This window comes from Cucurbita moschata, unplaced genomic scaffold (assembly GCF_002738365.1).
Source record: "Cucurbita moschata cultivar Rifu unplaced genomic scaffold, Cmos_1.0 Cmo_Scf00048, whole genome shotgun sequence".
Lineage (NCBI taxonomy): Eukaryota > Viridiplantae > Streptophyta > Magnoliopsida > Cucurbitales > Cucurbitaceae > Cucurbita > Cucurbita moschata.
In genome coordinates, this window is record NW_019268564.1 from 983,910 (window position 1) to 1,011,269 (window position 27,360).

At 38.4% G+C, this 27,360-nt stretch overlaps 3 protein-coding genes across 6 annotated transcripts; 2 read left to right on the forward strand and 1 right to left on the reverse strand.

Moving 5' to 3' along the window:
- Positions 1–285: 285 nt before the first annotated feature.
- Positions 286–9,438, reverse strand: LOC111435062. 4 transcript variants are annotated; one of them, XM_023072389.1, is made up of 5 exons: positions 8,889–9,438; positions 6,191–6,562; positions 5,707–6,082; positions 1,752–5,631; positions 286–960 (listed from the first exon to the last, which is right to left on the reverse strand). In XM_023072389.1, exons 1-4 carry the CDS (start codon positions 8,997–8,999, stop codon positions 1,790–1,792), a joined length of 4,701 nt encoding a protein of 1,566 aa, XP_022928157.1. In that variant the 5' UTR covers positions 9,000–9,438; the 3' UTR covers positions 286–960; positions 1,752–1,789. The 4 variants fall into 4 exon arrangements, with proteins under 4 accessions (XP_022928157.1, XP_022928155.1, XP_022928156.1 ...); XM_023072387.1 differs by having other exon boundaries at positions 1,752–6,082; XM_023072388.1 differs by having other exon boundaries at positions 1,752–6,082; positions 8,984–9,108.
- A 3,508-nt stretch (positions 9,439–12,946) lies between these two features.
- Positions 12,947–19,003, forward strand: LOC111435064. The gene is made up of 10 exons (XM_023072393.1): positions 12,947–13,072; positions 13,263–13,361; positions 14,294–14,452; positions 14,708–14,788; positions 14,921–15,016; positions 15,614–15,703; positions 15,781–15,924; positions 17,230–17,337; positions 18,620–18,671; positions 18,746–19,003. Exons 2-10 carry the CDS (start codon positions 13,263–13,265, stop codon positions 18,778–18,780), a joined length of 864 nt encoding a protein of 287 aa, XP_022928161.1. The 5' UTR covers positions 12,947–13,072; the 3' UTR covers positions 18,781–19,003.
- A 989-nt stretch (positions 19,004–19,992) lies between these two features.
- Positions 19,993–23,035, forward strand: LOC111435303. Its single transcript, XM_023072747.1, has 4 exons — positions 19,993–20,360; positions 21,218–21,271; positions 22,587–22,646; positions 22,732–23,035. Exons 1-4 carry the CDS (start codon positions 20,061–20,063, stop codon positions 22,858–22,860), a joined length of 543 nt encoding a protein of 180 aa, XP_022928515.1. The 5' UTR covers positions 19,993–20,060; the 3' UTR covers positions 22,861–23,035.
- The last annotated feature ends 4,325 nt before the right edge of the window (positions 23,036–27,360 follow it).

The following is a 27,360-nucleotide window of genomic DNA, read 5'->3' on the forward strand; positions in this document are numbered from 1 at the left end:
CAGAACCACCAATGAAACACAAGCTTAACAAAAAAAAAAACAATTGGTCATTTCGATCACAACCCTGCCATATGATACAATTTGAAAGAAAAAAAGTCTCCACAAACAATACGATACTCGAAAGATCTCGCGCTGGAGCATTCGGGGTCTGGAAGAACATCCGACGGCACAAATCCCAGAAGGATTAAGGGAGTTCAAGACAAGTTTTATGAGAAATGGCAGTGTCACAAGCAGATTAATAGCTAGAGAGAATCCTGTTGAGTATCACGATCATATACAGAATGATTCACAAGCAACATAGAATATATATATATATATATATTATAAACCTTGGAATGTCATTGACAAATGAAACATCAAGATTAGAAATGTACAAAATTCAGACAGTGTAGAACTTTTGTAAGTATCTGAAGCTGTCTTCTTCTAGTGGGGCATTGTTCTTCACAAAAGATTAAAAACTGAGTGAGAAAAAACAGAGAGAAAGGGGGCGGGGCCTGTGTATTACTATCAATAAAAAAGAACCTAACAGTAAGAATGAAGTAATGGCTACATATGTAAGGGAAAACACAGCTGAGCATCGTTGAGAAAGACGGCCACAACTCGAAAAGTCATTACATTCAGTTCTGTTTCCAAAGGATTGAGAGAAAGGATTGAGAGAAAGCGTACCTGAATGGATGGAAATCGACCACATGTCGGAGGACACCATTCATCAGGTTTCTAGATAGCAACTTCCTTATGCTTCTATTAAGTTAGATATTTACAAATGAAACCTTGTCTGCTTGAGTGAAACAAATCTGTCAAAATGTGTCCAGCAGAGGGGGGGAAAACGGCTGCCTGAAAACCCGTGATGTCGCTACAACATTTGAAAGGGAACACGAGCCCCGTCATAAACAGTCCTCGATTATTTGCTCGACGATGCATCTATACTGTGTTCTTTTTCTCGGTTTCTATTTTTTTGGCCTATCAAAAGAGTGATAAAAAGGGTCAAGAACAATTACAACAAAGAGAATAGTTTAACGCCAAAATGAAAGGGGGCGAACAAAGCTGAGAGGCACAGAAAATGAACCATTGTGGCATCAAATTTAACGCACACCATCCTTTTCTCAGGTGGTAGATAGATACAGATAGAAGTATGCATGCCTTTTATGGGACTTATTCTAAAGAGGCACAGCAGATACAGTAAAAGAGATCCAAAATGGACTGTTCCATTACAGAAGCAAAAATTGGAGGTCATCTATAAGGTAGACTTGGACAAGTACTTGCCTCATAAACTTGCAAAGGAAGTTCAAAAAACTAAAGCATGGTTAATAGCAAACTCATCACTCAGTTCTTAATTTTCTGTTTTCAAGTATAAGTTTGAAGTTTCCAAAGATAGGATACAGGGAAAAGAATAAATACATAAACATAAAAAGGAAAATGGGCCATAGAAAACCTCTCCAACTGGAATATAACATTGAAACATCATAGTTAAGGAAAATAAAATAAAAAAACAACCGCTACGTGTAAGAAAAGGGACGATAAGAGAACAGCCCCAGCATAAATGGGACCCAACATTTCAAACAAAGCACAAGATTTTAAGAATTAGCAATCTCACATTAGAGCACTAAATGGGGCGGGAATAGGAAAAAGAAACAAATTTAATTTGAGAAAAAGTCATCCATAAGAGATCTACAAGAAGGTGTCAAAATATTCAGCATCATAATATCCAGCGTAATAACTGCAGGGGAGGGAGCAAGCTCGCCGGGACTTACTTGTGACCGTGACCACGATGAAATGCTACCACCCTCACTCATTGTTGCTTGTAGTTTAGCCTGTCAGCAGCATCTAAGCCACTGTCGGGTTCTTTTCTCTTGTGACTACCTATCTGAAACATCTTTAGCTGCTCATCGGCAAAAGTTTGCGGACTGGGAACTGAAAGTTGTCTCAAGGCTAAAGGCAACTTCTCATCCATTCTTTCTTTATCTATAATCCCATGACCGGCATTAAGATCCAAACCCTGGCTTCCCCATTTTCCAATCTCAGGACCAACAGTACCACTGCCACTTGGATAGCTCATAATGAAGGGCCTTGGATAAGGAGTAGGGACTACCCCAGCAGGTCCCAATAAATGAGAAGTTATGGTAGGGAATCCGAGCGAACAACCAGAGGATGATTCCATGTCAGACGTTGAACAACCTGAAAAAGTGTTTGATTGTAGAGGAAAACTAGTTTCAAAAGGGAACCTAGAATAACTAAAGGAGTTAGTAGGTGGAAATGCCAAAGCAGGAGAGGAAGAAAATACTGGTGCACGATAAAGTTCAGCAGCAAAGCCGGTGCCAGCCGGGGGAGCAAATACTCTCTGAGAAACAGCAGCAGGAACATAACTTTGTTCTCCTCTACCTGGCAAAACTGATGGGATTGTTGTTACTGCGGAATACGAATTCCCCTGAGGATACCAAGAATAGAAGTTCCCAATTTCTCCGGAGTTCACCTTCATCCCAGGGAGAAGTGATGGAAATGCCATGTAACTTTTATTCTGCTGACTAGGAGGTACTGTTTCAGCCCCCATTTCATCAAGGGATGGTCCATTGTTCAAATCGAAGTTTCTGGAGACACTGAATCCACCATTGCCTAATCCACCCGGAACGTATGGCCTACTTGACATGGGGAGTTCCAACCTACTCTTGCTCAAAGAACATGGGCCCATATCATTACTTTCATCAACTTTATTCAAATCGAGATCAAGTCCACCACCTCGATCACGTGGTCCTGATTCAAGACTTGCTTTCAGCGGTACATTGGACAAAGAAACTTCTTCTAGGAGTCTCTGGTCTGGCACATTCAGGTCAAAGTCCAAGGGTGGGCGCCCCTCCTTGCTAGTGGTGGTAACAAGAGATGCATCACTCAAACTGAGTGGCATTTCAAGATTTTTTCGTGGTTCTGCACGACGAAAAGCACTTGTAGCAGCTGAACCCTTCCATCCAAGTTCAACTTTGTTTGCTAGGGAGTTTTCTGGTGGAACAACTGATCCTTTTGCTGCAGAAGCCACAGTAATTGAAATGGGGAAACTTTCTGATACTGAAGGGATGGGAAAAGGTGGGAGAATAGGCATCTGAACAGCAGATGAATTTCCATTAGTCTCCTCAGGTATCCCATCGTCAACACAACCTTCATTTAAATCGAAGTCCAGCTTTACCACTGTATCTGACCTTGCAGCAGAAAGTGAAGGATTTGCACTGGTGACGTGGTCTTCGGTTCCAATTAACTCGGGAGTATCTGTACTTAATTTTTCACCCTGATCACTTTCCGGCAAGGGTATGATGGTGGGAGATTCCAAGTGCATAGAAACCGCACCACAACAATTATTGATGTTGTCTGTTTTTCCCAAATCCTGCGCAGCACAATCATCTTTCTGATCGGACATAGGAGGACCCAGAATCGGTGTTTGATTCCCAATCTGATTAACATGAACTTCTGAATTCACAATATCTTCCTTTTTATCCTCGAATTCTGCATCCAAAGGATTGCCTTCAGGAAGTACCACAGCAATCTCAACCTTTTCCTCCCGAGAATCTGCATGAATCTCAGGTGTAGATGACAGTTCCTCTTCAACTCGACAGCCTTTAGTTAAATCCCCACGAGTCTGAATAGTGCTGCCACTCAACTGTGAAGATAAACAAGATGTTTTTTCATCCACTTGCTTTTCCACTTCAAGTGTTGTGGCAGTAACTTCTGATTTCAAAACCACTCCATTTTCTTCCGCTCTCTCATCAGTTTGATCGATTTTTTCATTTTCATGGAGTTGGGTACCCTCTTCCATTAAGGAGCTGGGTAAGCTATCACCCTCCACTTTTTCCTCGATCTCTGTATCACCTTCTTCTGCACCATATGAAGAACAGACAGCTACAGAGGCATCGCATGCTTCAGCATCAGGTTTTATATCAGACTTCAAAGGTGTCTTTTCCATGTGTTGCTGCGCATTTGATGGCATAATACAGTCCCTTGAAGTGCCCAATGCAATACCTCTTCCATCTCTGGAGTAGTCAGCTGAGGTCACATTTCTATCCTGCAACATATTATTGCTGCCAAGAGGCTCAGAAGATGTGCAGCCCGTAGACTTGCCATTAGCATCAGCTTCATCGCATTTATGCTTAGCTATTCCTTCAGGCAAAATTTTCAATTGTCCATCATTGGCAGCAGAAGATTCCTCTGCCAAAGGTGATCGTTCCTGGGGAGAATCCAATGGAGATGCATTGTTAGATTTAGATATTTCGCCAGTAGCCACGCTAGCAAGAAGATTCATCCCTACAGCATCCCCTGGTGATGATGCTGTATTAGTCTCAGAAAATTTAGCGCAGCTTTCAACCAACGCATTTATGGAGCTTAGAGAAGCATCATAAGTTTTTCCAGGCCTAGATATAATTCCAGTCGATGAGGCAATAGTTTCAGATTCCAGTTCATTGGCTTCGGCAAGTCTGGATTGTTCATCGCAGGCAGCTATCTCTTTGCCCTCTGAGATGAAAAATTGATCTTTCTTATGGCATTGGTTTGAGTTTGCTTCAGTTCCAAAACTAGCCCCAAGCAATTCACATCTGTCATTAGCTTTCTTATCATGGTTATCACCAGCCTCATCATGAAGAGATCCTTTGTGACATGAAACAACTTGATCTTCGGTGACAGCCCTAGAAGTCCCCGTAGGATTCCTACAGGTATTTGGTAACTTTACAACAAATCGACTATACCCATGTTCAACAAGAGAGGCGTCTGGAGATTTCTCACGTGATGTAGTAGTAGAGGCCTTGTCAGTAGTCAAGACCTTACTTACGGCATTATGTTTTCCAGAACCAGATGCCTTCTGTGTTCCTGTGAGAGTATTCAAATGAATACCATTGCTCGATTTCCGATGAAGAGAAGCGCCACTAGAAACTTTGCTAACACTTCCTGAACCAGAATTTGAGCTCCTAGTGTCTTCTTTGCATGAAGATGCCACCGTTTTTGCATGATCACTTGATTGACTGTTGTTTTGGGACTGACTGGAACTGCTGCTCCTTTCCTCCTTAATTGGAGTCAAGGGAAGATCTGAGTTTCCAGCTAGTGCTTTGAAGTTATAATCCTTTGATGACACACCCATGGTTGAAGAAACCTTTATGGTGCTCGACGATACAGATGATTTGACAACCATTTCAGTGGGACTGAACTTAGGTTGAGAATGTTTAAACATGTTAGAATGTGTAGAGCTTTTTAAACCATCATCACCAGATCCCCCAGCCTTTCTGCTCCCTACTTGAGAAACTTCCAAAGGCTCGCATTTAGAAGGCCATGAGACACCACGACTTGATTCAGACTTTGCATCATTAACATCCATCTCAGCTTCCACACGTTTCTTCCAAGTATCTACCAAAATCCTTGCTTTCTTCTGAATTTCAGAATTCTTATGTGTACGTAAATGATTCACAGACTTGCCAACATAACAAGTCTGAAGAGCATCGAGATTCACGGGAAGTTTATCCAGAGCACGAAGTAGAGCCAAAAGAAAATCCTCGACAATTTTATCACTTCCTTTCGTGCCATTGGCATCACAAATTTTGCCCTTATGAACTTCTTGAAGCCATTCATCTAGTACAGGCAAACCCCTGAGCTGCAAAAACCATTCTAGACAATCAAACCTATCAGTGATTGCTATAACATCGGCAAGCATCATTCGGTCAGCCAAATCTATTTTCTTACCAGAACTGTTAGGTTGCATAAGTTTGACAAATTTTTCAACCCCCTCAAAGTCAATAAGTCCTCCTTTATCAGTAATTTTTGTAATCTCATTCTTTAGCATACTTTCTGATCTAAACTGACTAAATTCCCCATCTTCTGCTTTAAGTAACCGCTCTCTCTTAGTGGGTTCAGACCCCTGATCACCCCGTTCCCTTTTCTTGCTTTTAATGTGTGAAGTGAGAAGGGAACTATTTGGTACACTTTCTGAACCAGATTTTGGCTGCACAACTGGAACTGAACCATTCAAGGGCTTTGGTGAACGGCCTCCAGACTGCATCACCCCATACATTTCTAGCCTTGTCTTTTCTAATAGTTGATCTACTTCTTCTTGACGTTCCTGCAATTAAAATTTGACTAAGTAGGGGTTCACTAGAAAATTCAACAAAATAATGGAAAGAAGGTTCTCAGTAGCTGTGAGATCAAGGAGGACACTCTAGATACTCACATTAATATAATCTCTATCAGTTAACCACCATAAACACTTGTTATCAGTATCATACACTCTTCTGCACACAAATGAGGAAATGCTCGATGGAAGTTCAACACCTTTGCGGAGGAATGCAACTTTACATGGATGGAGCAATGATGCGGCAGGAATCTCATCTTTATGAAATGAGTAGAAGATCTCATTTGGCGCAGCATCTAACGATATTCCTTTGGGAAGTTTTACATCAGCAGGCCGGTAAAGCCAATTCACATCTAACCTTAAATTAGCCTCCTTGTCCGACTTAAGTGAACGTATAATTCCAATAAAAGGAGGAGAATCTAGAGGTGGCTTAAAAAGAGCACAATCACCAACTTGGATTTTACGCCCATCCTATGACAGTCAAAATCTTCTTTAGTACAAGTATGATAAATAAAATATTTAGACCGAGTAAAAATATAAACGAGTGCAGTTCACATGACCCAAAAAACAAGCACACAAAAGGAACCCACCAAAAGAAAAAGATTCCAATCAAGTAAAATGAGACCAAATGTATAATTACAAAAGATCTTATGAAATGACACCCAAAGAGAAACATAGAATCTAGTGGTAAACCAAACCTCACTATGGGCTCTTTTCATCCCTCTAAAGATTCTATTATTCCACTTACCCGAGAAGCCCGATAAAATCTCAAAAACTCCCACCCTCCACAAGTTCCTCCCTGCTCACAAAAAGGCAGATGAAGAAGAAACTCCTCTATCAACTCCCTGCAGCCTCTGAACCATCCTAAGAGTGTTCATGAATCAAGTTAAGAGGCACCATGAACTCAACCCAATCCTTTGATTGCAAATTCGACCAATGCAAATCACTAGGTATTGGAACCAATCCAATCAAATAATTATTTAAGTTAGGCTAGTTCAAAATTTTGAGTCAATCATTTTCCCATTTCTTTAATAAAAGATAGTGAAAAAGGGTCTTCCCAGAAAATGTTGGACTCATGAGTTAGGTTTGTGTCACCCATGATCAAGAGACCGTGTCACTGTCTAAGTGGCTCTGTTTGGTAAACCTGTTTGCTTAAGTTTCCAAATCCATGAACAACAAATCCAGTTACAAAGACAAACTTATAAGATCTTTCTTTAATATTACAAGCTATCTTTATATAGTACAATCAAAGCATCATGCACATAAACCTAGGTTTTTCATCTCAACACAGACCTACACAAAAATTTTCGACAACATTGTTTAACAAGCCATATCTTGGTGTAAACCGTCCAATATTTTTACTTCCTATAGTTATACCTCCCTCATTGCAAATTGGAAAGGTCTTTTGTAAATACTACGGATTATAAATCTCATTTGTAAATTTCAATCATCAATGAAATTGTCTCTTATAAGAAAAAATCCCCAGACTTAACAAACTCGTGTATATATAACACGAGTAAAACAACCCTTAAGAATTTATTTATTTAGTTTCATCAAACAAATAACAAATAGTAGTCTCCATGTTAAATTGTATACTACAAAAACTAATCCATCCTACCCTACATTATTCAGTATTGGGAAACTCTTAAAATAATCAATATCATAGTCTTAAATGCAAGAGATAAGTCAAAATGCACTAAAAGAGACATGAATCAATATTTTTGGTTAGAACACACAAATCACTAAGTTGGTTAGAACACACAAATCAATAATAAATAAGTAAAATAGTCTGACAACAGATTTGAATCAATATTTTTTGAAAATTTTGCTGGAGATAAAGAATTGGGAAGAGCCACTAAGTTAAATGATATTAAAAGAGACATGCATAAACAACTGAGACAAAAGTAGAACAAAAGTAGAGTTGGTTCTATTACATCCAAACTAATCTTATATCATAAACCGACTCACAAGTCCACTTATTTCAACCAAAATCAATCTAAACAATCCTAAAACCAAACTAGTTGGGGCAGGTTGCATCTCATTCCCTTTAAAATTGGGGATAAAAACGCAACCACATTAATAAACTATAGCCATTTGTACTTTGGTGGAGCTTAAGGGGTGAGACAATTTTAAGCAGTCCTCGCCTTGGCATCGACCTATCCTCGTAAACTATAACCATTTGCCATACAAATGCTTCCAATCATACTTCATAGGGGATCTTAATGCAATTCAATTGGATTTATAAACAACAAAAAATGTAACCTCCACCTCATTTTAGATTCTTCCATGATAAATAGGTCCGATCTCTTTTCAATCGCCAAGAAGCAACACATCTATACCAAACCAAACAACTAACCAGTGAGGAGTAAGAACACTCCGCAATTCTTTTTATGTACTAAGAAATAAGTAGCTGCGGGTACTAGCAGATTACCTTGTAAACTTTCAAGAGATTAGATCAAGAAATTAAACTAAAATGAAGGCAAACGAGAGACCAATGAAAAATTGAAAAACAGAAGGCGGATAAAACAACCAAAGGAATAAACAATTCTGGGTTCATTCAAAAACCTTAAAAGAGGAGATAAAATTAACAATAACATATCGGATTCACATAACGTAATCTCCGGACGGCGATAGAACAATCTTACGCCGAGTAGGATGCCTAACAAACAAGATCAAAATCTTCATGGGGACACAAAAAACACAACAGAAGGCACACGATTAAAAAGTAAATGAAAAGAACAAAAGGGAAAATCAGACGAAACTATGAGAGAAAAAAAAAACGTAAGACTCGCAATACTTTGAGAAAGAAATCTGGAGCGGATAATTCGCAATCTACAGCTGTCGAATTAGAATGGACCGGCCACATGTGCCGCCTCTGTTTCCACCTCTCACCTCCAGACCCATGCATATCCCTTCATTTTGCTTGATTCTTGAAGAAATACCACTTTCCTCTTCGAAAAGAATCATCAATTCAGATCAAATCCCACCCCCAACACAGATTGCGATAAAAAGGGGTTGGAAGAAACGTGAAATCAGAGGTGGGTCTTGTTCGACTAAGCACAGAGAGTAGAGGAATCCATTTTGCAAAAGAAAGGGTTGGAAATGGAAACTAGGGATTGTGTAATTGAGCTGCGATAGTGTTGGGAATTGGGTTAGAAGTAGAGGAAAGGGGAGAAAATTGAAATGGAGGGATTGAATTTATGGGGTGGAGGAGTAAAAAGAAGAACTGGGTCTTGAAGATTTTGAGCGAAGAGCTCGGCGTGAGAGAAATGGAGAAAGAGATGGGATTTGAGAGACGAAAATGGCGAATGAGAACGAATACGTGGGCTTGGGGCCAAAATTTTTGCAGAGAGTCGAGGGAGTAGTTGAAAAGGACAATGCCAATCCCAACGACGTCGTTTTTACCTTTTCAAAAATAAAATAAATTTAAATTTAAAAGGGTCAGTGGGAATCATGTCGTTTGCAAGTACCGATGTGTCGTAACCTATACGCAATTTATGTGTATAGTATATATGCCCTAGTTTCTTCTTCTTTTTTTTTAATTAATATTTGTGAAATTCCCATTTTACCCCTCTAAATTTGGTAAGATGGTCAGACCTAGATGATTATTTTCAATAATTAAGATTTTTTTTTAAATTCAATTACTAAATTATTTTAATATTGTTTAATTAAATATTAATTATTATGAATGTATTTTCATAAACATTATTGAATAATTATCTAAAATTCAAAATTTCCAACTAAATTTCCTTTTAAAACGAAAATGATTTTTTAACGACCTATTTCAATTATTAATATAATATACAATATATCGATATCGATACATATGGTAGTTATCTCGTGTTTAAGTAAAATATATCGTATCACCTAATAATATTTAAACACTGGTTCAAGGTATTAAATTTACCTCTAACCGTGAAAATGCGACACTTTAATTTTATGTTTCTCGCCTCTTTATAAAACCCGAACCCCAAATTAGGTAGGAATTCCTAGTTTGATCGAGTTATGGGGGTTAAAATGGGGATTTTCCACTTCGAATAATTTATTTTTTTAATATAAGATATATTATAATTAGTTAGAGTAATAATATAATATATTATATTACATTATCAATGACATTTTTCTAATTTAAGTTTTTGTGTTATGGTGTTGGTATATATAATTTCATAATATAATGATTTTAATATTAAATTATAATGAATACTAAACAATATTAACACAAACATTAACATAAAATTATATATAAAAAAATTAAAAATAAAGAATAAAAATTATAAAATTTCCCCCTAAATCTATGAACGAAGAGCTGAATAGTGAAGAAAATTTCCACGAAAAATAGAATAGAGTTCATTCTCGACCCCACCCCACCTACGATGCCCTACTCTATCCTACCGTACTCTCTTGTCATCCTTAACTAGTTTTTCTTAAGCGGTATTAAAATTGACTTTTAATTAAACATGTTTTAAATCGTAAAACGTCAACTTTGTCGTAGGAACTAAGTTTAATTATTAAATAATGGAAATATAAAAAAATAAAAAATAAAATTAATAGAAAGTGACATTTAAAAATGGGTGAAAGAAACCTCGACCATGAATAAATGCAAGAAAAAAAAACGACCACCAAAAAAACCTTAATTTCATTTTCACACCATGTTTTTACCATTGCTAGTAGATATTGTTCGTTTTTGTCCGTTATGGATCACCGTCAGCCTCACGATATTAAAACGCATCTACTGGAGAGAGGTTTCCACACGCTTATAAAGGATGCTTCGTTCCCCATTCACCTGATACGAGACCTCACAATCCACCCTCTTGGAGCCCCTGCATCCTCGCTGGCACACCGCTCAGTGTCTGGCTCTGATACCATTTGTAACAACTAAAACCCACTGCTAGTAGATATTGTCTGCTTTGACCCGTTACGTATCACCATCAACCTCACGGTTTTAAAACGCGTCTATTGGGGAGAGGTTTCCATACCCTTATAAGGAATGTTTCATTCCCCTCTCTAACAGACATGAGATCTCACAATCCCCTCCTTGGGGGCCAACGTCCTCGTTTGCACATTGATACCATTTGTAACCGCCCCAAGCCTAACGCTAGTAGATATTGTCCGCTTTAGCCCGTTACATATCGCCGTCAGCCTCACAATTTTAAAATACGTCTACTAGAGAGAGATTTCCATACCATTATAAGAAATGTCGGGTAGAAGAAGAGAGAGAGAACGTGAGATGTGAAAGGAGAGAGGATTGAGGAATAAGAACACACAAGGCAAGGACATGTTTGTTTCGTACAAGTTTTGTTCACTTTCAATTCCAACAATGCTTCAAACTTTGATGCAATCATTCATGGAGTTTCACTTTCAAACATTATTTTCCATAACAAATTTAATGCCCCAACTTTCTCCCTTTCTTTGCCTCTCCATAAACTCATTCATTTCCTCATATTCTTGTAGGGCTCAATTTCCCGATTTGCCCATCGTCATATTTTTCTTCTCACGTGTTTGACTATCGTTCCTTTCTTATCTTTTCTCTCGTGATGGTCGTCTCTTCGATCTCCTTCCTTTAATGGCTCCAAAAAAAAAAAAAAAATTTAAGTTGGAAATAAAGTAGTGGAATCTTTACCTCTTCGTCATGATTTACTGTGTTTATCGACGAAGAAGAACGAGGGATCAAAGAAAAAGACGGACTCAAAGAGAGCGAGAGGGGAAGATCTGAATCTAGAACGAGAAAGAGAGGACAAATCAGAAGTTAGAGCGAGAGTAGGCATGAGAGAATGGAGACAAAGAAAAAACTATTGAACGACTGTCTGATGATGCTAACAAAAGGTTGGAAAACGTTGTTTTTAAAACAGAAATGTTAATTTATGATAAAAGCGATGTACCCAATGTGTATGAATGCGACATCCAAGTAAATTAAGGTATATGAATGAGAGCGATTCTGAAGATAGTATGTGATATGTGGAAATCACTACAAGGGGAGTAAGATTCGGATTACTTTGTTGATCGAATATCTCAAGACAAGAACATTGTTTGAGATTCGAATCACTCCACAAGCAAAATTGATCACGTCTAGCTTGAATGATTCTTGTTGATCAAATATCTCAACGCAAGAACGCTTGCTTGAGATTCGAATCACTTCACGAACAAGATTGATCATGTCGAGTTTAAATGATTGTACATGCAACCTGAACTAAATTGCAAAGAAATTTAGCCATGGGCCAAAGAAAGCACAAATGCTTCTTTTGCTCTATTTTCCAAGTCTTCTTACAAATAACATACATGACTTTATATAGCGTAAAAAATAAAACTATTAAACTCATTCCAAGAGCGGTAACATTCATACTTTATGTCATAATTAGTCAGTAAATGTAACATAAAAGTAAAAAAAAAGTCTTAAAATACAATAACTCTTCAATATGGCATGAATTGAAACATCATTCGATAATTTTGACAATCTTTTATTCACATCTTCATTGAAATTTATTATATGATTGATGTCTTTTGGTTCATATCATATGACCAAAAAAAACTTAAAATAAGTGAAAATCACTGTCTGTACCAACAATGTGCACATTCATTTTCAGTGGTTAGGTTCAGCAATTCTATGTTGGGTGACATTTTTAGAATTTTCCTGATATGCACGTAAGCGAGGGCATGCTGGAAGAACTCGTGTTGGTTTGTGGGATAGTTTTTTTAAGACGCGAGGGGTAGGTAATGTGACCATGTTGCCGGAGAATGTCGGGCCAGAAAACAAAATTGTAGGGCTAAATTTGTAATTAACTTGGAGGGCAAACAAGTAATTTAACATTCTACCTTCCACATAAACTTTTTCGCAACTTTTCACACATTTTCCGAACGCTGGTTGCTCTGTCTCGCTACACTACGACAACTTTACTGATCGCTCGTGACAGCATCACTCCTTCACCAACTCTCTGCTTCTCTGCACAATTTCTCCGCCATTGCCACTCCTTCCATTTCTTCAGAGTAAACAATTTTCTTATTTATTTCTCTACTGTTCCTCAGGGTTCTATCATTTTATAGCTCTAGGCCACGATCATGAAGCTAGATAGCCCAATATGATTCTGAGTGCTCTGTTTCACTTATTTGTATTCTGGGTATTGATCATTGACTCGTTTGTTTGTGGCATTTGAATGATGGGTTTCATTTATTGAAGATGGAGGGAGATAAAGATGCCTATTACGTCGTACGGAAAGGGGATGTTTTTGGATTTTACAGGAGTTTTAAGGAGCTCGAGGCTCAAGCTGGATCTCTGGTAAGCGTTTCCTGTTAGTATCATCTGAGTTTATTGTTATTCTTCTAAGAAATTTCATAAAACCAATGGGGAGCATGTTTATTTCTTGGGGGTTTATCCTTTTGGTGAAATTATCCTGTTGGTTGCTTTGAAATTGTTGGTTTTAAAGAGTTCTTAGGTGAGTTTGTGTGAGATCCCACATCGGTTGGGAGGAGAACGAAACATTCTTTATAAGGGTGTGGAAACCTCTCCCAGACACGTTTTAAAAACCTTGAGGGAAAGCCCAAAGAGGACAATATCTGCTAGCGGTGAGGTTGGGCTGGTACGAATGGTATCAGAGCTAGATATCGGGCGATGTGCTAGCGAGGAGGCTGAGCCCCGAAGAGGGGTGAACACGAGGCGGTGTGCCAGCAAGAACGTTGGGCTCTAAAGGGGGTGGATTGAGGGGTCCCATATCGATTGGAGAAAGGAATGAATGCCAACGAGGATGTTGAGACCCAAAGGGGGGTGGATTGTGAGATCCCACATCGGTTGGGGAGGAGAACAAAACATTATTTATAAGTGTGTGGAAACCTCTTCCTAGCAGATGTTTTTTAAAACCGTGTGGCTGACAGCGATATGTAACGGGCCAAAACAGACAATATCTGCTAGTGGTGGGATTTTACTTCTTAGTTGTTACATTCTTAGTTGTATTGGATCAGCCATTCTAGGGCCTAAGGATAAACTTCTCAAATTTATTATGGCACCAAAACATGAGTTGAATATCAAATCTAGGCTCCCTTTTGTCTGTGGATTGTTTGCCATGCTCCCAACTTCATGCTCCCAAATTGGGGACAGATACGAACTCGCTTCTCGATTTAACGTAGAGAGAAAAAGTAAAACAATCTTGAACTCGTTCACTTGCTTTCGAATATGGGGTTGATGTTAGTGTTACTTATTCTCCATCTTACTAGATATTTGATCCTAATGCAACGATCTACAAAGGGTATCACTTATCTAAAGAATCCGAGCAGTACCTTGCATCGCATGGACTTCGAAGTGCAACTTACTCTATAAGTGCTGCTAATGTGACAAACGATCTATTTGGAAAACTACTTGCTTGTCCTTATGAGGTTGGTGACTATGCATTTTATGTTCTTGAATCATCAAATTGCTTTAACTATTCTGTTGATTGTAGATCAAGTCGACCTCTTATCTCGTGCATATTATACTTCTCCGTTTCTTATAACATTTAAACATGAATAGTGACACTTCATTTTGATTTCCCGATATTGATGAACGAATTGTATATTGAAACGACATAGAGGTTCGAGTTGAAAATTCTGTTGGTGTTCATTACGCTTGATACATGTTTATGTTTTTCTCAGCAACCATCTTCTACTAGAGGAGAAATGGCAGAAGAGTACCCCAAAGCTAAGAGACAACGAAACGTTGAGAATACCGAATCGGTAAGTTCGTTAATTTGTCAATAATGGTTGAAAATTTCCATTGTGCACCATGGTTATGGAATGGAAGGCATGTCCAGGATTCATGAGGCTGTTGTTTGTTATCTTTTACTACATTCATTTTGTGTTCTTCAGGGGTTTGTAGGTGCCGACTTGGTCTCAACCGATTCTTCGAAACAAGAAATTACTCGGGATCATGTCTCTGAAGCCGTACCTGCTTCTTCAAGCCGTGTAAGTGTGTTTGGCTGTCTCTTTTGTGCTTATTGATTGACTAAAAGTGCTTTTATGAAAATTGGTAGCGTAAGTGTTTGACTGTCTCACTGGCACTCGTTCCTCTCTCCAATCGATGTGGGATCTCACAATCCACCTTCTTTAGGGCCCAGCGTCCTCTCTGACACTCGTTTCTCTCACCAATCAACGTGGGATCTCACACATTCAATGGAAGAAACAATACACCAGAATATCGAACCATGAACGAAGAAAGACACGAGAGAAAAACATATTGGCTAGTGATTGTGAGGCCCCAATTCTTGACTGGAGGGGACACCTCCACGAAAGACTTCAACCCTTCCATCCCTTGGATAGATAGAGAGGCTGATGATACTAGCTGGGAAATCTTGCTTGCATGAACTATTTGTCATCGACGTTCCACCTTGTGGACACGGTGAAAGTTCGAGTAGGGGTTGTTATAGGAATCAGTTGAATTCTAGTGTGAGGAAGACCACCTTCTTGAAATTAATGTGAAAGTTAGGATATTCTAACATATCATGTAAGATTTAACTTAATTTCCAATGGTTTAAATAATAAATTAAATAAATCTACTCCCAGGTGTATTTTCTTGAGTTTGATGGTGCCTCAAAGGGAAATCCTGGACTAGCAGGTGCTGGAGCTGTATTACGTGCGAACGATGGAACCACGGTAGGTAAACGGTTACTCTACACATATTTTTGAAGTGTTTTTTTGTGTGCTGCTGCTTGAATCAGGTTGTTTGATAGATCTGTAGGTTGCAAGAAGGGGTTGGGATTGCTACAAATAATGTTGCTGAATATCGTGCTGTAATATTAGGACTGAAACATGCTCTAAAGAGTGGCTTTAAACACATTTCTGTGCGAGGAGACTCCAAGCTCGTTTGTATGCAGGTTTGTCACCTTTATTAACGTTTTATATATAGACAAGCGCACTAGCTGACATGCTTTGCTCTGCACAACCGTATTGATTAAAAGAGGTTGAAACAATCCAAGCCCACCGCTAGCAGATATTGTCTTATTTGGGGTTCCCCCTCAAAGTTTTAAAACGCGTCTGCTAGAGAGAGGTTTTCACACTCTTACAAAAAATGTTTTGTTCCCCTTTTCGACCGATATGAGATCTCACATTCCACCCCCTTTCGGGACAAGCGTCCTCGCTGACACTTGTTCCCTTCTCCAATCAATGTGGGACCTCCCAATCCACCCCTATTCGGGGCCAACGTCCTCCCTGACACTTGTTCTCTTCTCCAATTAATGTGGGACCCCCCCAATCCATCCCCCTTCGGGGCCTAGTGTCCTTGCTGACACATCGCCTCGTGTCTACCCCCTTCGGAGCTCAGCCTCCTCGCTAGCACATTGCCTCGTGTCCACCCCCTTCGGAGCTCAGCCTCCTTGCTGGCATATCGCTCGGTGTCTGGCTTTGATACCATTTGTAACGGCCCAAGCCCACCGCTAGTAGATATTATCTTTTTTGGGCTTTCCCTTTCGGGCTTCCCCTCAAGGTTTTTAAAACGCGTCTTTTAGGGAGAGGTTTCCACACCCATATAAAGAATGCTTCGTCCCCCTTTTCAACCGATGTGAGATCTCCCATTCCACGTCCTCGTTGACACTTGTTCCTTCTCCAATCAATGTGGGACCCCCCAATCCACCCCCGTTTGGGACCAGCGTCCTTGCTGGCACTCGTTCCCGTCTTTAATCAATGTGGGACCCCCCAATCCACCCCCCTTCGAGACTCAGCGTCCTTGCTGGCACATCGCCTCGTATCCACCCCCTTCAGGGCTTAGCCTCCTCACTAGCACATCGCTCGGTGTCTGGCTCTAATACCATTTGTAACGACCCAAGCCAACCGCTAGTAGATATTGTTCTCTTTGGGCTTTCCTTTTCGGGCTTCCCCTCAAGGTTTTTAAAACACGTTTTCTAGGGAGAGGTTTCCACAATCTTATAAAGAATGTCTCGTTCCCCTCTCCAACCGATGTGGGATTTCACACTTACGATTTCTCTTTCGACATTGAAGTTGTTTCTATAAAAGAAAACATTTAGAATTGCAACATTTATAGTCTAAGAAAATTGATGGAATATGAATACTCTAAGTGAACAATAAGACTTGATTTCCATGACTTGTGTTAAATTTTCTGCCTTCTCTCCATCTTTCTCGTGTTCGAATTGGTCGTAAACTAAAACGCTGATTTTGTACGACAGGTTCAGGGTCTATGGAAGCTCAAAAACCAAAATATGGCTACTTTGTGTAAAGTGGCAAAGGATCTCAAGGATAAGTTTGTGTCATTTGAGATCAACCACATCCCCAGGGTACTTCTTTTAAAGTTCATTCTTTTAATCTTTTAAAGTATTGTTCTTTCACATCTGGTTTGGTTGACTGCATTTTTTTTCTCGCTCTTTGATGAAAGAATATACAAGGATATAAAACGTATCAGCCCAAGCCCACCGCGAGTAGATATTGTCCTCTTTGAGCTTTCCCTTCCGGGCTTCCCCTCAAAATTTTAAAACGTGTCCACTAGGGAGAGGTTTCCACACCCTTATAAGAAATGCTTCGTTCCCCTCTCCAACCGATGTGGGATCTCACAATCCCGCCCCCCTTGGGGGCTAGTGTCTTTGCTGGCGCATCGCTTGGTGTCTGATTTTGATATCATTTGTAATATCCCAAGCTCATCGCTAGCATATATTGTCCTATTTGGACTTTCCCTTTCGGGCTTCCCCTCAAGGTTTTAAAACACGTCCACTAGAGAGAGGTTTCCACACCCTTATAAGAAATGTTTCGTTTCCCTCTCCAACCGGTGTGGGATCTCACAATCCACTCCCCTTGGGGGCTAGCGTCCTCGTTGACACACCGCCTGGTATCTAGCTCTAATACCATTTGTAATAGCCTAAGTCTACCGCTAGCAGATATCGTTCTCTCTGGGCTTTCCCTTCCAGGCTTCCCCTCAAGGTGTTAAAACGCGTCCATTAGGGAGAGGTTTCCACACCCTTATAAGGAATACTTCGTTCCCCTCTCCAACCAATGTGGAATCTCACGTAACAAAAGAGACACAACAAAAGGAACCAAATAAGAAAAGCTTATGCTAGAGCTAACAATGATAAACGACAATGTCTGTCAGAGTACTCTCTGTGGTTAGAGAGAAATTTTACTTGTCTTTTTCATCTCGAGTCATCACCTCTTAGAGTTGATATGGTCAAATAACCTCTTAACCGTTGTGTCCAAATCCTCGATAAATTATAAACGTGAAAAAGATTAAACGAAAAATAACACAACTCGCAAGTACCATAGGTTAACGTCGTGCCATGATGCAGCATGTGAAAAAAGTACGTGGATTCAAACCTCGCCACGAGTTTTGTGACAATAAACATTGTAGAATAAAGAAGGTTCCACTACGAGATTAGTCGAGGTCCATAGAAGCTAACCTACAACACTTGCACAGCTCGTACTACACGGTTTTCGAAGTTTTTGGTATCTTTTTAGACATGGCAAATGAAGAAGCCTTCTTTGATGCTTAAACCTTTTTGATATTGTTCTGATTCTCTTCAAGAGTGTAAGCTATTCAATATTGATCATCTCATACTCTCTCACTTGAAGGAACAAAATTCCGACGCCGACGCTCTAGCCAACCGTGCTATACATCTCCGAGGTAAGCAACGCCATTGTCTTCTGTCCCTTCGCATTGCCTGGCTTGGTTCAATGTAGCTTGGTTGAGTTTTGCAGATGGCATTGTAGTAGAAGACTGCAAGCATAAATGAACATACAATGAGCTGCCCAGCTGAAGTGCCTATTTTGAACCATTTGATGTTAAAAATGGCTGATTAGCATCACTAATTTTGGCTTACTATGTCCACTGGGATGCAACTTCAAGACTGTAAGCATCAAAAGCTTTATTATTATTTTGAGAGTAATGCAGAGATATAAATTTTAACACGATTTCTCCTCCTTTCGAATGCGACGAAGTGAGTTAGGTTATCGGGAGAAATCCTCTTTTCTTAGTTTATGCTAATCAATTGAGTAGTTATAGGAGTTGCATTCAAGCTTTTACCAATAAGACCGCCCGTCACAGACCAAAAGACCTACTAGTCGGCCACTACTGCCTACGATCCTGGAGCTTTAACAAGTTTTCGATGTTAGAGGGTGAAAAATTGCAACGCTTTTTCAAGTTTAAGGTTAAGATCGTAAAATTGCTATGCTTATTTCATTTGGTTTGTAACTTCATTAGGACTTTGAGCATTAATTATATTTTTTAGAAAAATGCTAATAGATATTATTCGCTTTGGTTTGTTATGTATTGTTGTCAATTTCATGGTTTTAAAACGTTCTGGTTGACGATGATCTGTAATGAGCTAAAGCGACAATATCTACTAGTTGTTGACTTGGGCTGCTACAGTTGGTATCAAAGCCAGTCATCGAATGGTGTGAGGCACTGGTTGGAGTAGGGCTAGATCCTCTTCATAGTAGACGCGTTTTAAAATCGTGAAGCTGACACCGATACATAACGGGTTAAAACAGACAATATTTGCTAACAGTGGGCTTGGGCGGTGTCCGGTGCGAAACACTGATCGGAGTAGGGCTGAAAACCCTCTCCATAGACGCATTTTAAAACCGTGAGCTTAATGACGATATGTAATCGAACGGCGCGGGGCACTAGTTGGAGTAGGGCTAGATCCTCTCCATAGTAGATGCGTTTTGAAATTGTGAGGTTGACACCGATACATAACGGACTAAAATGGACAATATCTGATAACAGTGGGCTTGGATGGTGTCCGGTGCGAGACACTGGTCGGAGTAGGGGTAGAAACCCTCTCTATAGACGCATTTTAAAACCGTGAGGCTAACGACGATACGTAATGAGTTAAAACAGACAATATCTGTTCGTAATGGATTTGGTGGTTACAAATGATTTGATCTAACTTATAAAAAATTATTAAGTATATATTTTTTAAAATGACTTAGAAAAGGGCTGCGTGCGTGCAGGTGGATAAGCGGATAGAAATCCCAAACACTTCACCCCCACGTAGAAACCTTCAAGAACATGGCTTCAATCTCCACCTTCCCCATATTTCACTCCGTTTCTCGCCCTGCTACTGCAAATCCAACTCCATTTCCCATTTTCAGATCTTCAATCTCTCTTCACACCTCCTCCAACTTCGCCGTCTCCGCCGCCTCCTTCAGGCATTCGGCGGTTTATGGCCACAGGCAGTCACGCGGCCTGAAAAAACGGAGGGCGGTCGAAGGGGAGGCTTCTGTTCCAGAGCAAGAAGTTGAAGGAGAAGAGACGCCGGCGGTCACCGTGTCCGTCTCGCCGTCTGATATGCTCACCATGTTCTTTCAGGTATATACCAATTTTTTGTGTTTATCTGCGTGTTTTGCTGATAGCAGTCGGTGAAAAAAGGGTTCCGAATTTGGTGAAGATTGCGAGCGCATGTTGATTTGGAAATCGCCCAATTTCTGGCCCTGTACCTAAGTAGTCAGATTAATTTTCAAGTTAAATTATGAACTTCACTATGTGTTCATCTTCAAAAGTAAATTTGGAAATCGCCCATGAACCAACCAATAAATCATACAAAAGTTAACTAACAAAACACTCACAATCATATCAAAGAAATGCCCAAGCATAATCACAAAAACACTCGAACCTAGTGCACAAGCTTGTTGAGAATTGTTGGAAGAGGAGTCCCACGTCGGTTAATTAAGGGGTTGATTATGAGTTTATAAGTAAAGAATACATCTCCATTGGTATGAGACCTCTATTGGTATGAGACCTTTTGGAGAAACCAAAAGCAAACTCAAGAGACTTTATGCTCTAAGTGGACAATATCGTTACGAAGGATCGTGTCCTAACCAAGCTTAGCAACAAAATGCCCAATCTTCCTGATTTAAATCATCCAACAAGATTAGAATAACTAATACTTGAAAAACAGTCTAATCCATCTACAAGAATGAGTATAGATAGTTAATTATCTTTTTTAAAATTTGGAAACTTAGCTAAAGTGGGTATTAAATGGACTAGTTATTTCAAGTATAGGGTTCAAAAAGTTCAAGGACTTGTTCACTTAATGGCAAAAATTGAATTTTCCCTTAATTCTTAAATATTTAAGTTGTTTATGAACTGTGCCCATTCTAGGATTTGCAGCATTAAAACTTTGAATTGCTTGAGGCTTCTCTAATGGTTAACTTTCGTTTCTGAAGGCAGAGGGGACTCTAAATGAATCAGCTATTCCTTCTGTAACTGAGGCGTTGGAGGTACATTGTCTTATCATCCTAACACCTTCTATGTCTTGTTGCTTGGTTTTTGTTAGTCGAATGGCTTTGAAACGTAGTTTTTTCTTTTCCTTTTTTTACAATGGATGAGCTGCTTTCTGTTGATGAGTCTACAACTTCGATTAGACCGAAATAAGATCATGGTGCTCTCAATTTTTGATGACTTCCGAAATGAGATTTGCTCTTCTTTTATCTCTACGAATTTGTTGAAGCTTATAATTGTAGGAGCGAGTTTGAGATACAGTTTTGAGAGTAGAGCTTTGTAACAGCCCAAGCTTACCGCTAGCAGATATTGTCCTCTTTTGACTACTTTCTCTTTCGGGCTTCCCTTCAAGGTTTTTAAAACGCGTCTGCTAGGGAGAGGTTTCCACACCCTTATAGAATGATTCGTTCTCTTCCTCAACTGATGTGGGATCTCATAATCCACCCCCCTTTGGGGGCCAGCATCCCCGCTAGCACTCATTCCCTTCTCCAATTAATGTGGGACCCCCCAATTCACCCCCTTCGGATCCCAGCGTCCTTGTTGGCACACCGCCTCGTGTCCACTCCCCTTCGGGGCTTAGCCTCCTCGCTAGTACATTGTCTGGTGTCTAGTTCTGATACCATTTGTAACGGTCCAAGCCTACCGCTAGGAGATATTGTCCTCTTTGGGCTTTCCTTTCCCTCAAGGTTTTTAAAACGCAGGAAAGGTTTCCACACCCTTTATAAAGAATGTTTCGTTCTCCTCGTTGGCACTCGTTCCTCTCTCCAATCGATGTGACATCTCACATTTTAGTTGATCAACTTTTTTCTACAAGTACCTGAGTGTTTCCTCCCAAAGCATTTGTGATCTTAGGATTTTTAAAATTGCTTTTTGACTATGTGACCAAACAGCTAAGTTTGGAAAATGGGCTTTTATTAGTTAAAAGCACTTTTCATCGTTCTAAAAGCGGTACCAAACTCACTCTTAATGGATTACATTTGGTGCTTTGGTAGTACGGTACTTTATTTTACCCGACTCTTCTTATATCTCTGCCCATTCAATCAGCTCATCAAGTTAGATATTGCTATGCTATGCGTGTATATCTTTGTGTGGTCACTTCTTCGATGATATATCGAAAGCATTGAAATTTAGTATTATGTGCTGAAGCGAAAGGGAAGTGTTAAGTTAACTACAAAGTTCTAGTTCTTTTGAAGATCTTGAAGTATGCTAAGAGAGCACAAATGATGTATTAGCTTCTTTTCGAATTCAAGTTTAGTTATTGTTTGAAGTAAAATTGAAGTATAAAATTGCATATTCTTACATGTTCTTCTGCAGCAAACTGAGGGTGCCACTGCATTAAAGGTTCAAGTTGTTGAGGGCATTGCATCTGTTGAGGTTTGTATGATCATTAGTTGTTAGCAATCGACCCGTATTCTACCAACTCGCCTAAACGTTTTTTCTTCTTCTCCTCTTGTTCTAGCTCACAAAGCAAATAACAATACAATCGACCGGAGTAGCCTCGAGCTTGATCGAGACCATACAAAGCGCAGGTTTCAAGTTACAAACGCTAAATCTGAGTTTCGAGGACAATGAAGAAGTTTTTGTTTAGGTACTCGTGATTGTGATTGTTAGAGTTGGAGAGGGAAAGAGAGAAAAAAAATGGAGAGAGATAGGGATAATAGGAGGCTATTTAAGAGCTCCATTGATCATGTCATGGAAGGTTGGACTATGGGGATTACATTCTTTGAAGTAAAATTTAAATGAGCCATTTGCTTTGAAACCAATAATGAGGTAAGGCCTCACGTAGTAAAGAATCTTATATGGGACAAAAAAAAAAAAAGTTAATTTATTTATTTTTTATTTTTTGAAAAATATAAGGTTTATCTTTCATAATGTTGGAGGATGAAAGTCCCACATCAGCTACTTTAGGGAATGATCATGGGTATTGGTATGAGGTCTTTTGGGGAAGCCCAAAGCAAAGCTACGAGAGCTTATGCTCAAAGTGGATAATATCATACCATTGTGGAGAGTTGTGTTAGTCTAACATGATATCAGAGTCATGCCCTAAATCATCTAACATGGTATTAGAGCCATGAAATTTAATCGTGCCAATAGATTGGTAAATCCTCAAATGTTGAACAAAGGAATCCAAAAGAAAAAGAGTCGAGCCTCCTCAAAGGCATAGTAAAAAAATGACTAAGACTCCAAAAGAAAGAGGAGTCGAGCCTCGATTAAGGGGAGACGTACTTTGTTCGAGGGGAAGTGTTGGATGATGAAAGTCTTGGTCTTTTAGGATTATACGTCTTGGTCTCTTGTATTTTAGGATTATAGAGTAAGTACCAAATTGGGTAAATCTTCATGCCCTTTGAATATGATTAAAAATATTAATTTGCATTCGGTCCAAAGATTTTATCACTAATTTTAAGATTTTGTTTAAGGATTCGATTAATGTGATTGCAAGATACCTTCCCATCATAATGCCTTAGATTGGGTATTTCCTATTTGAATGATTATGTAGTTTCGTGAAAATATTAAATCATGGATGTTTGGTGATGAAAATATATTGCAATTATGCCGACAAAATGTGCATACAGATAGAAAATAACGTCGATGATAGCATCACTTCAAAAAGTCGTCATCGACACTAAAAAAATATCATCAATTATTAATAATGAAAATTCTAAAAACATATTATTAGAAGAAAAAAAATTCAAAGTGATGCTCATTTATTTTATTTAATTAAAGGTTGAGCTTGAATTATTGATTTTTTAGATAAGCTTCCTTATTTAAAATTAATATTTTTAGTTATTTCATACACTAATTATGATTTTAATTTTGGAGATAAGCTTTAGCTTGATTGAGATGGAGATGTCTCCAATTATTGCATTGGAGGAATTTTTTTTTTAAAAAAACCTTAATTTAATATTTGAAATAAAAAAGAAATTTACCAATTTACGGTGAGTATCGTAGTCAGTCTCACGATTTTAAAACGTATCCACTAGTAGAGGTTTCCACACTCTTATAAGGAATGTGTTCCCCTCTCCAATCGATATGGGATCTCACAATCCACCGACCTCGAGGCCCATAGCTCTAATACCATTTGTAATACTCCGAGCACATCACTAGTAGTTGTTCGGTTTAACCCATTACGTATTGTCATCAGTCTCACAATTTTAAAAACGTGTCTATTAAGGAGAAATTTCTACATTTTTATAAAGAATGTTTCGTTCTCCTCTCTACTGACGTGGGATCTCACAATTTGGTAATCCCACTTTACGGGAATAAAAAGCTTTAATTAGTCAACCCTGAACATAACTCAATGAATAAGCCACTGATTACCATCTAAACGTCGACAATTTGGTCTCTCGAGCTAACCCTAAAACGGTTCAAAAATCCTTAAATTAGGGTTCAAATTAAACTAACTTAAAATTGGTGGGTCAATCCCTATTGGGCTGAAACCAGCTCAGTTTTGGGATTGTATGAGCTGTTGGCCATTCATGTTGGCCATTGAAGCTTTTGTGTGGCCCTCTCCCTTTGCACCTAAACCTTCCTTCTTTAGAGGGTCCCTTTTGATACCCCTTTGGCCAATGTAGTGTTGTGCCCTACTTCCTAGCATAAGATCGCTCGAGTAATTGAACGTAGAACGTTCGATCATATATTTCTTAACTAGTTGACCAACGTTCAGATTAGAGCTAGTTACGTGTTAATTACTCTCATTTTAGTTTAAGTTTTGGTCATTTGGTGCGATTTTTAGACCATACAAAATCGAGGTATTTTTACAATTTCTATGAACGTTAAAAAAACCTAATGACCCAGAAAAACTCGATCAACTCAACTCAGCCCATTAGTTATGAACTCACTTGTACTTGTGTTGGATTGGGTTCAAACAGATGAAAACGTTATGTGTTCGATTGGTTTAGAGATTTCTTTAAAACTAGATTGGGTTGAGCTGAACTAATTTGAATTTATTATTAATCCAAATAATTCAAACCGACCCAACTCAAAAAAATTTATGATTGGATCAGATGGAGTTCATTATTTTATAAATGTTATCTGGGTTGAAAAATTTACAACTCGGACAATTGAATTAGTTCTAAAACATGTTTAAACCCGACCCGACCCGACCTAACCCAACAATATAAAGCTATTTGTAGCGACCTCCTCGAATAATTTCTCCCCGAACCGAGCGAGACACGAAAAACATACCAAATGAGACAAGGGGTACCCTACCATTCTCTTTGGTTTCCTCTTCCATGGAGAACAAAATGCAATGTTGCTTTTCTCCCCATACAACAAACCCCACCCATCTCTCCCACACCCGCCCTCCCTTCTCATTGTCTCATCTTCATTCATTTTCTATGTATATTAATCGTAAATTATTTAATAAGACCGCTACAGCGAGATTGGTTTCTTAAAATTGCCGGATTTTGACCTTACGACTTATCTGATCTTAATAACTACGAGATACAAAAGCGATCTCTAGTTTTAAACTTTCTCTCTTATCCAACGAGACAAAACTATCAGCCTCGTTATAACTATCTTCTCGTTTTAGAACAGTTTTGAACACGTTACATATTTGTCTTGAAGTTCTTTTAAGAGCGAAAATCATTCCCACAAACCAACCCGAGTTCTTTTAGCATATTTTATCATCACCCACGTACTTGTTAGAAACAAATTTAAGAGATCACCCGCGATAAAATTGCTCAAAACTAGGTCAACTTAATTTTTGAGTTCTTATAATTGGGCTATTAAAAAGGAAGGTATACTATGTAGTAACTTTCAATTTTTTTTAAATATTTTGTAACCATCATATTCTTAAGACCGCTCTAATTCAGATGTGGTCTCAGTTCGTTTCTGTTTTTTTTTACCTCGGAGAGAATTAAAGATCAAACAAATTCTCCCGTTTGGCCATGTTAGAGGACTCAATCTCCTAACCGAGGTTTTCGTTAGAATCGTCTGAAACTTCAACTAGCTCATTCTAACAAGTTTCTATCTCCACGTAATTAAACATGTCGATTTTTCCGTCAAACATTCAACTAATTTTCTATCTCAAATATAATTTTGAAACACTCATGAAATGTCAAGTAGGTGGAGAGCGAGCAGCACATTATTTATTTATTTATATATATTTGTTTAAGAAAAAATTGGAAAACAGTAATGATGGGAATTAGTTATATTATAGTAATTGACATCTCAAAAGTATGGTAATGATTATTCCAAGAGGGTTTTGAATTGAACAAAATGATTAAAGGAATATATATATTATATTAAAATTAAAAACGGTGATAAATAAATTAAACTAATAATCAAAATAAAAAAATTGGTTAAGAAAATATTATATATATATATAGAAAAACTAAAATTTGTAATTAATATAGATAGGGTTGTCCGGTTTTTTTTAATTATTTAAAAAAATTCTACTTATTCACCGTCCATCTTAGGTTAATTTTTAAAATTTCATAAAACTCAATCAATGAATCACTAATCTCGTTACAAAAACGTTAAATATTCTTAATTTTGTTTAAAAAAAGTACTAAGGTTGGATAAGAGTGCAACCTTGTTTTCGGGTTAGTCGGGTCAATCCGACCCAAATTGAAACAAAAATCTAATTCAATCTAATGTTTATAATTTGGATTCAGTAGTTTGAATTGATCAAATTATCGAGTCATACAAACATCTAAACAAACCATCGTAAATTTAGAACCAATGTATAATGATATCGTTGAGTTATATTGAGTTTCATGGGTCCAATCATTGATTTACTATGATTTATGTTGATCAAATATTTAAATGTGTCAAATAAAGTTTTTTTTTATAAAAAATTTAACGGAGGAAAACAAAACCCTTAACATTTTAGTTATATTGAACGGTTGGAGCTGACCGAACAAATAATGTTTGAAACATAGTTTAATATTTCATTGTTTCTCGGCTCTAAGATCGTTTTAGTTATACAATTATATAAAAATAAATAAAAATAGAGGATTAAATTTGGATAGGAAGCATGCCTACGGAAATAATATTTATACAAATTCCAAACCCCATTTATACATATTTTGGAGCTTGGTTCATCAATTAAAATTACAAAAAAAAAAAAAAAAAAAAAAAAAAA

Coding starts and splice junctions, on each gene's coding strand:
- LOC111435062 (XM_023072387.1), bottom strand. CDS start 8,999: ATGCATGGGTCTGGAGGTGAGAGGTGGAAACAGAGGCGGCACATGTGG. Junction 6,563..8,888: donor CTCCAGATTTCTTTCTCAAA/GTATTGCGAGTC, acceptor TGACTGTCATAG/GATGGGCGTAAAATCCAAGT. Junction 6,083..6,190: donor CTGATAGAGATTATATTAAT/GTGAGTATCTAG, acceptor TTTTAATTGCAG/GAACGTCAAGAAGAAGTAGA.
- LOC111435303 (XM_023072747.1), top strand. CDS start 20,061: ATGGCTTCAATCTCCACCTTCCCCATATTTCACTCCGTTTCTCGCCCT. Junction 20,361..21,217: donor TGCTCACCATGTTCTTTCAG/GTATATACCAAT, acceptor TCGTTTCTGAAG/GCAGAGGGGACTCTAAATGA. Junction 21,272..22,586: donor CTGTAACTGAGGCGTTGGAG/GTACATTGTCTT, acceptor GTTCTTCTGCAG/CAAACTGAGGGTGCCACTGC.
- LOC111435064 (XM_023072393.1), top strand. CDS start 13,263: ATGGAGGGAGATAAAGATGCCTATTACGTCGTACGGAAAGGGGATGTT. Junction 13,362..14,293: donor AGGCTCAAGCTGGATCTCTG/GTAAGCGTTTCC, acceptor CCATCTTACTAG/ATATTTGATCCTAATGCAAC. Junction 14,453..14,707: donor TACTTGCTTGTCCTTATGAG/GTTGGTGACTAT, acceptor TGTTTTTCTCAG/CAACCATCTTCTACTAGAGG.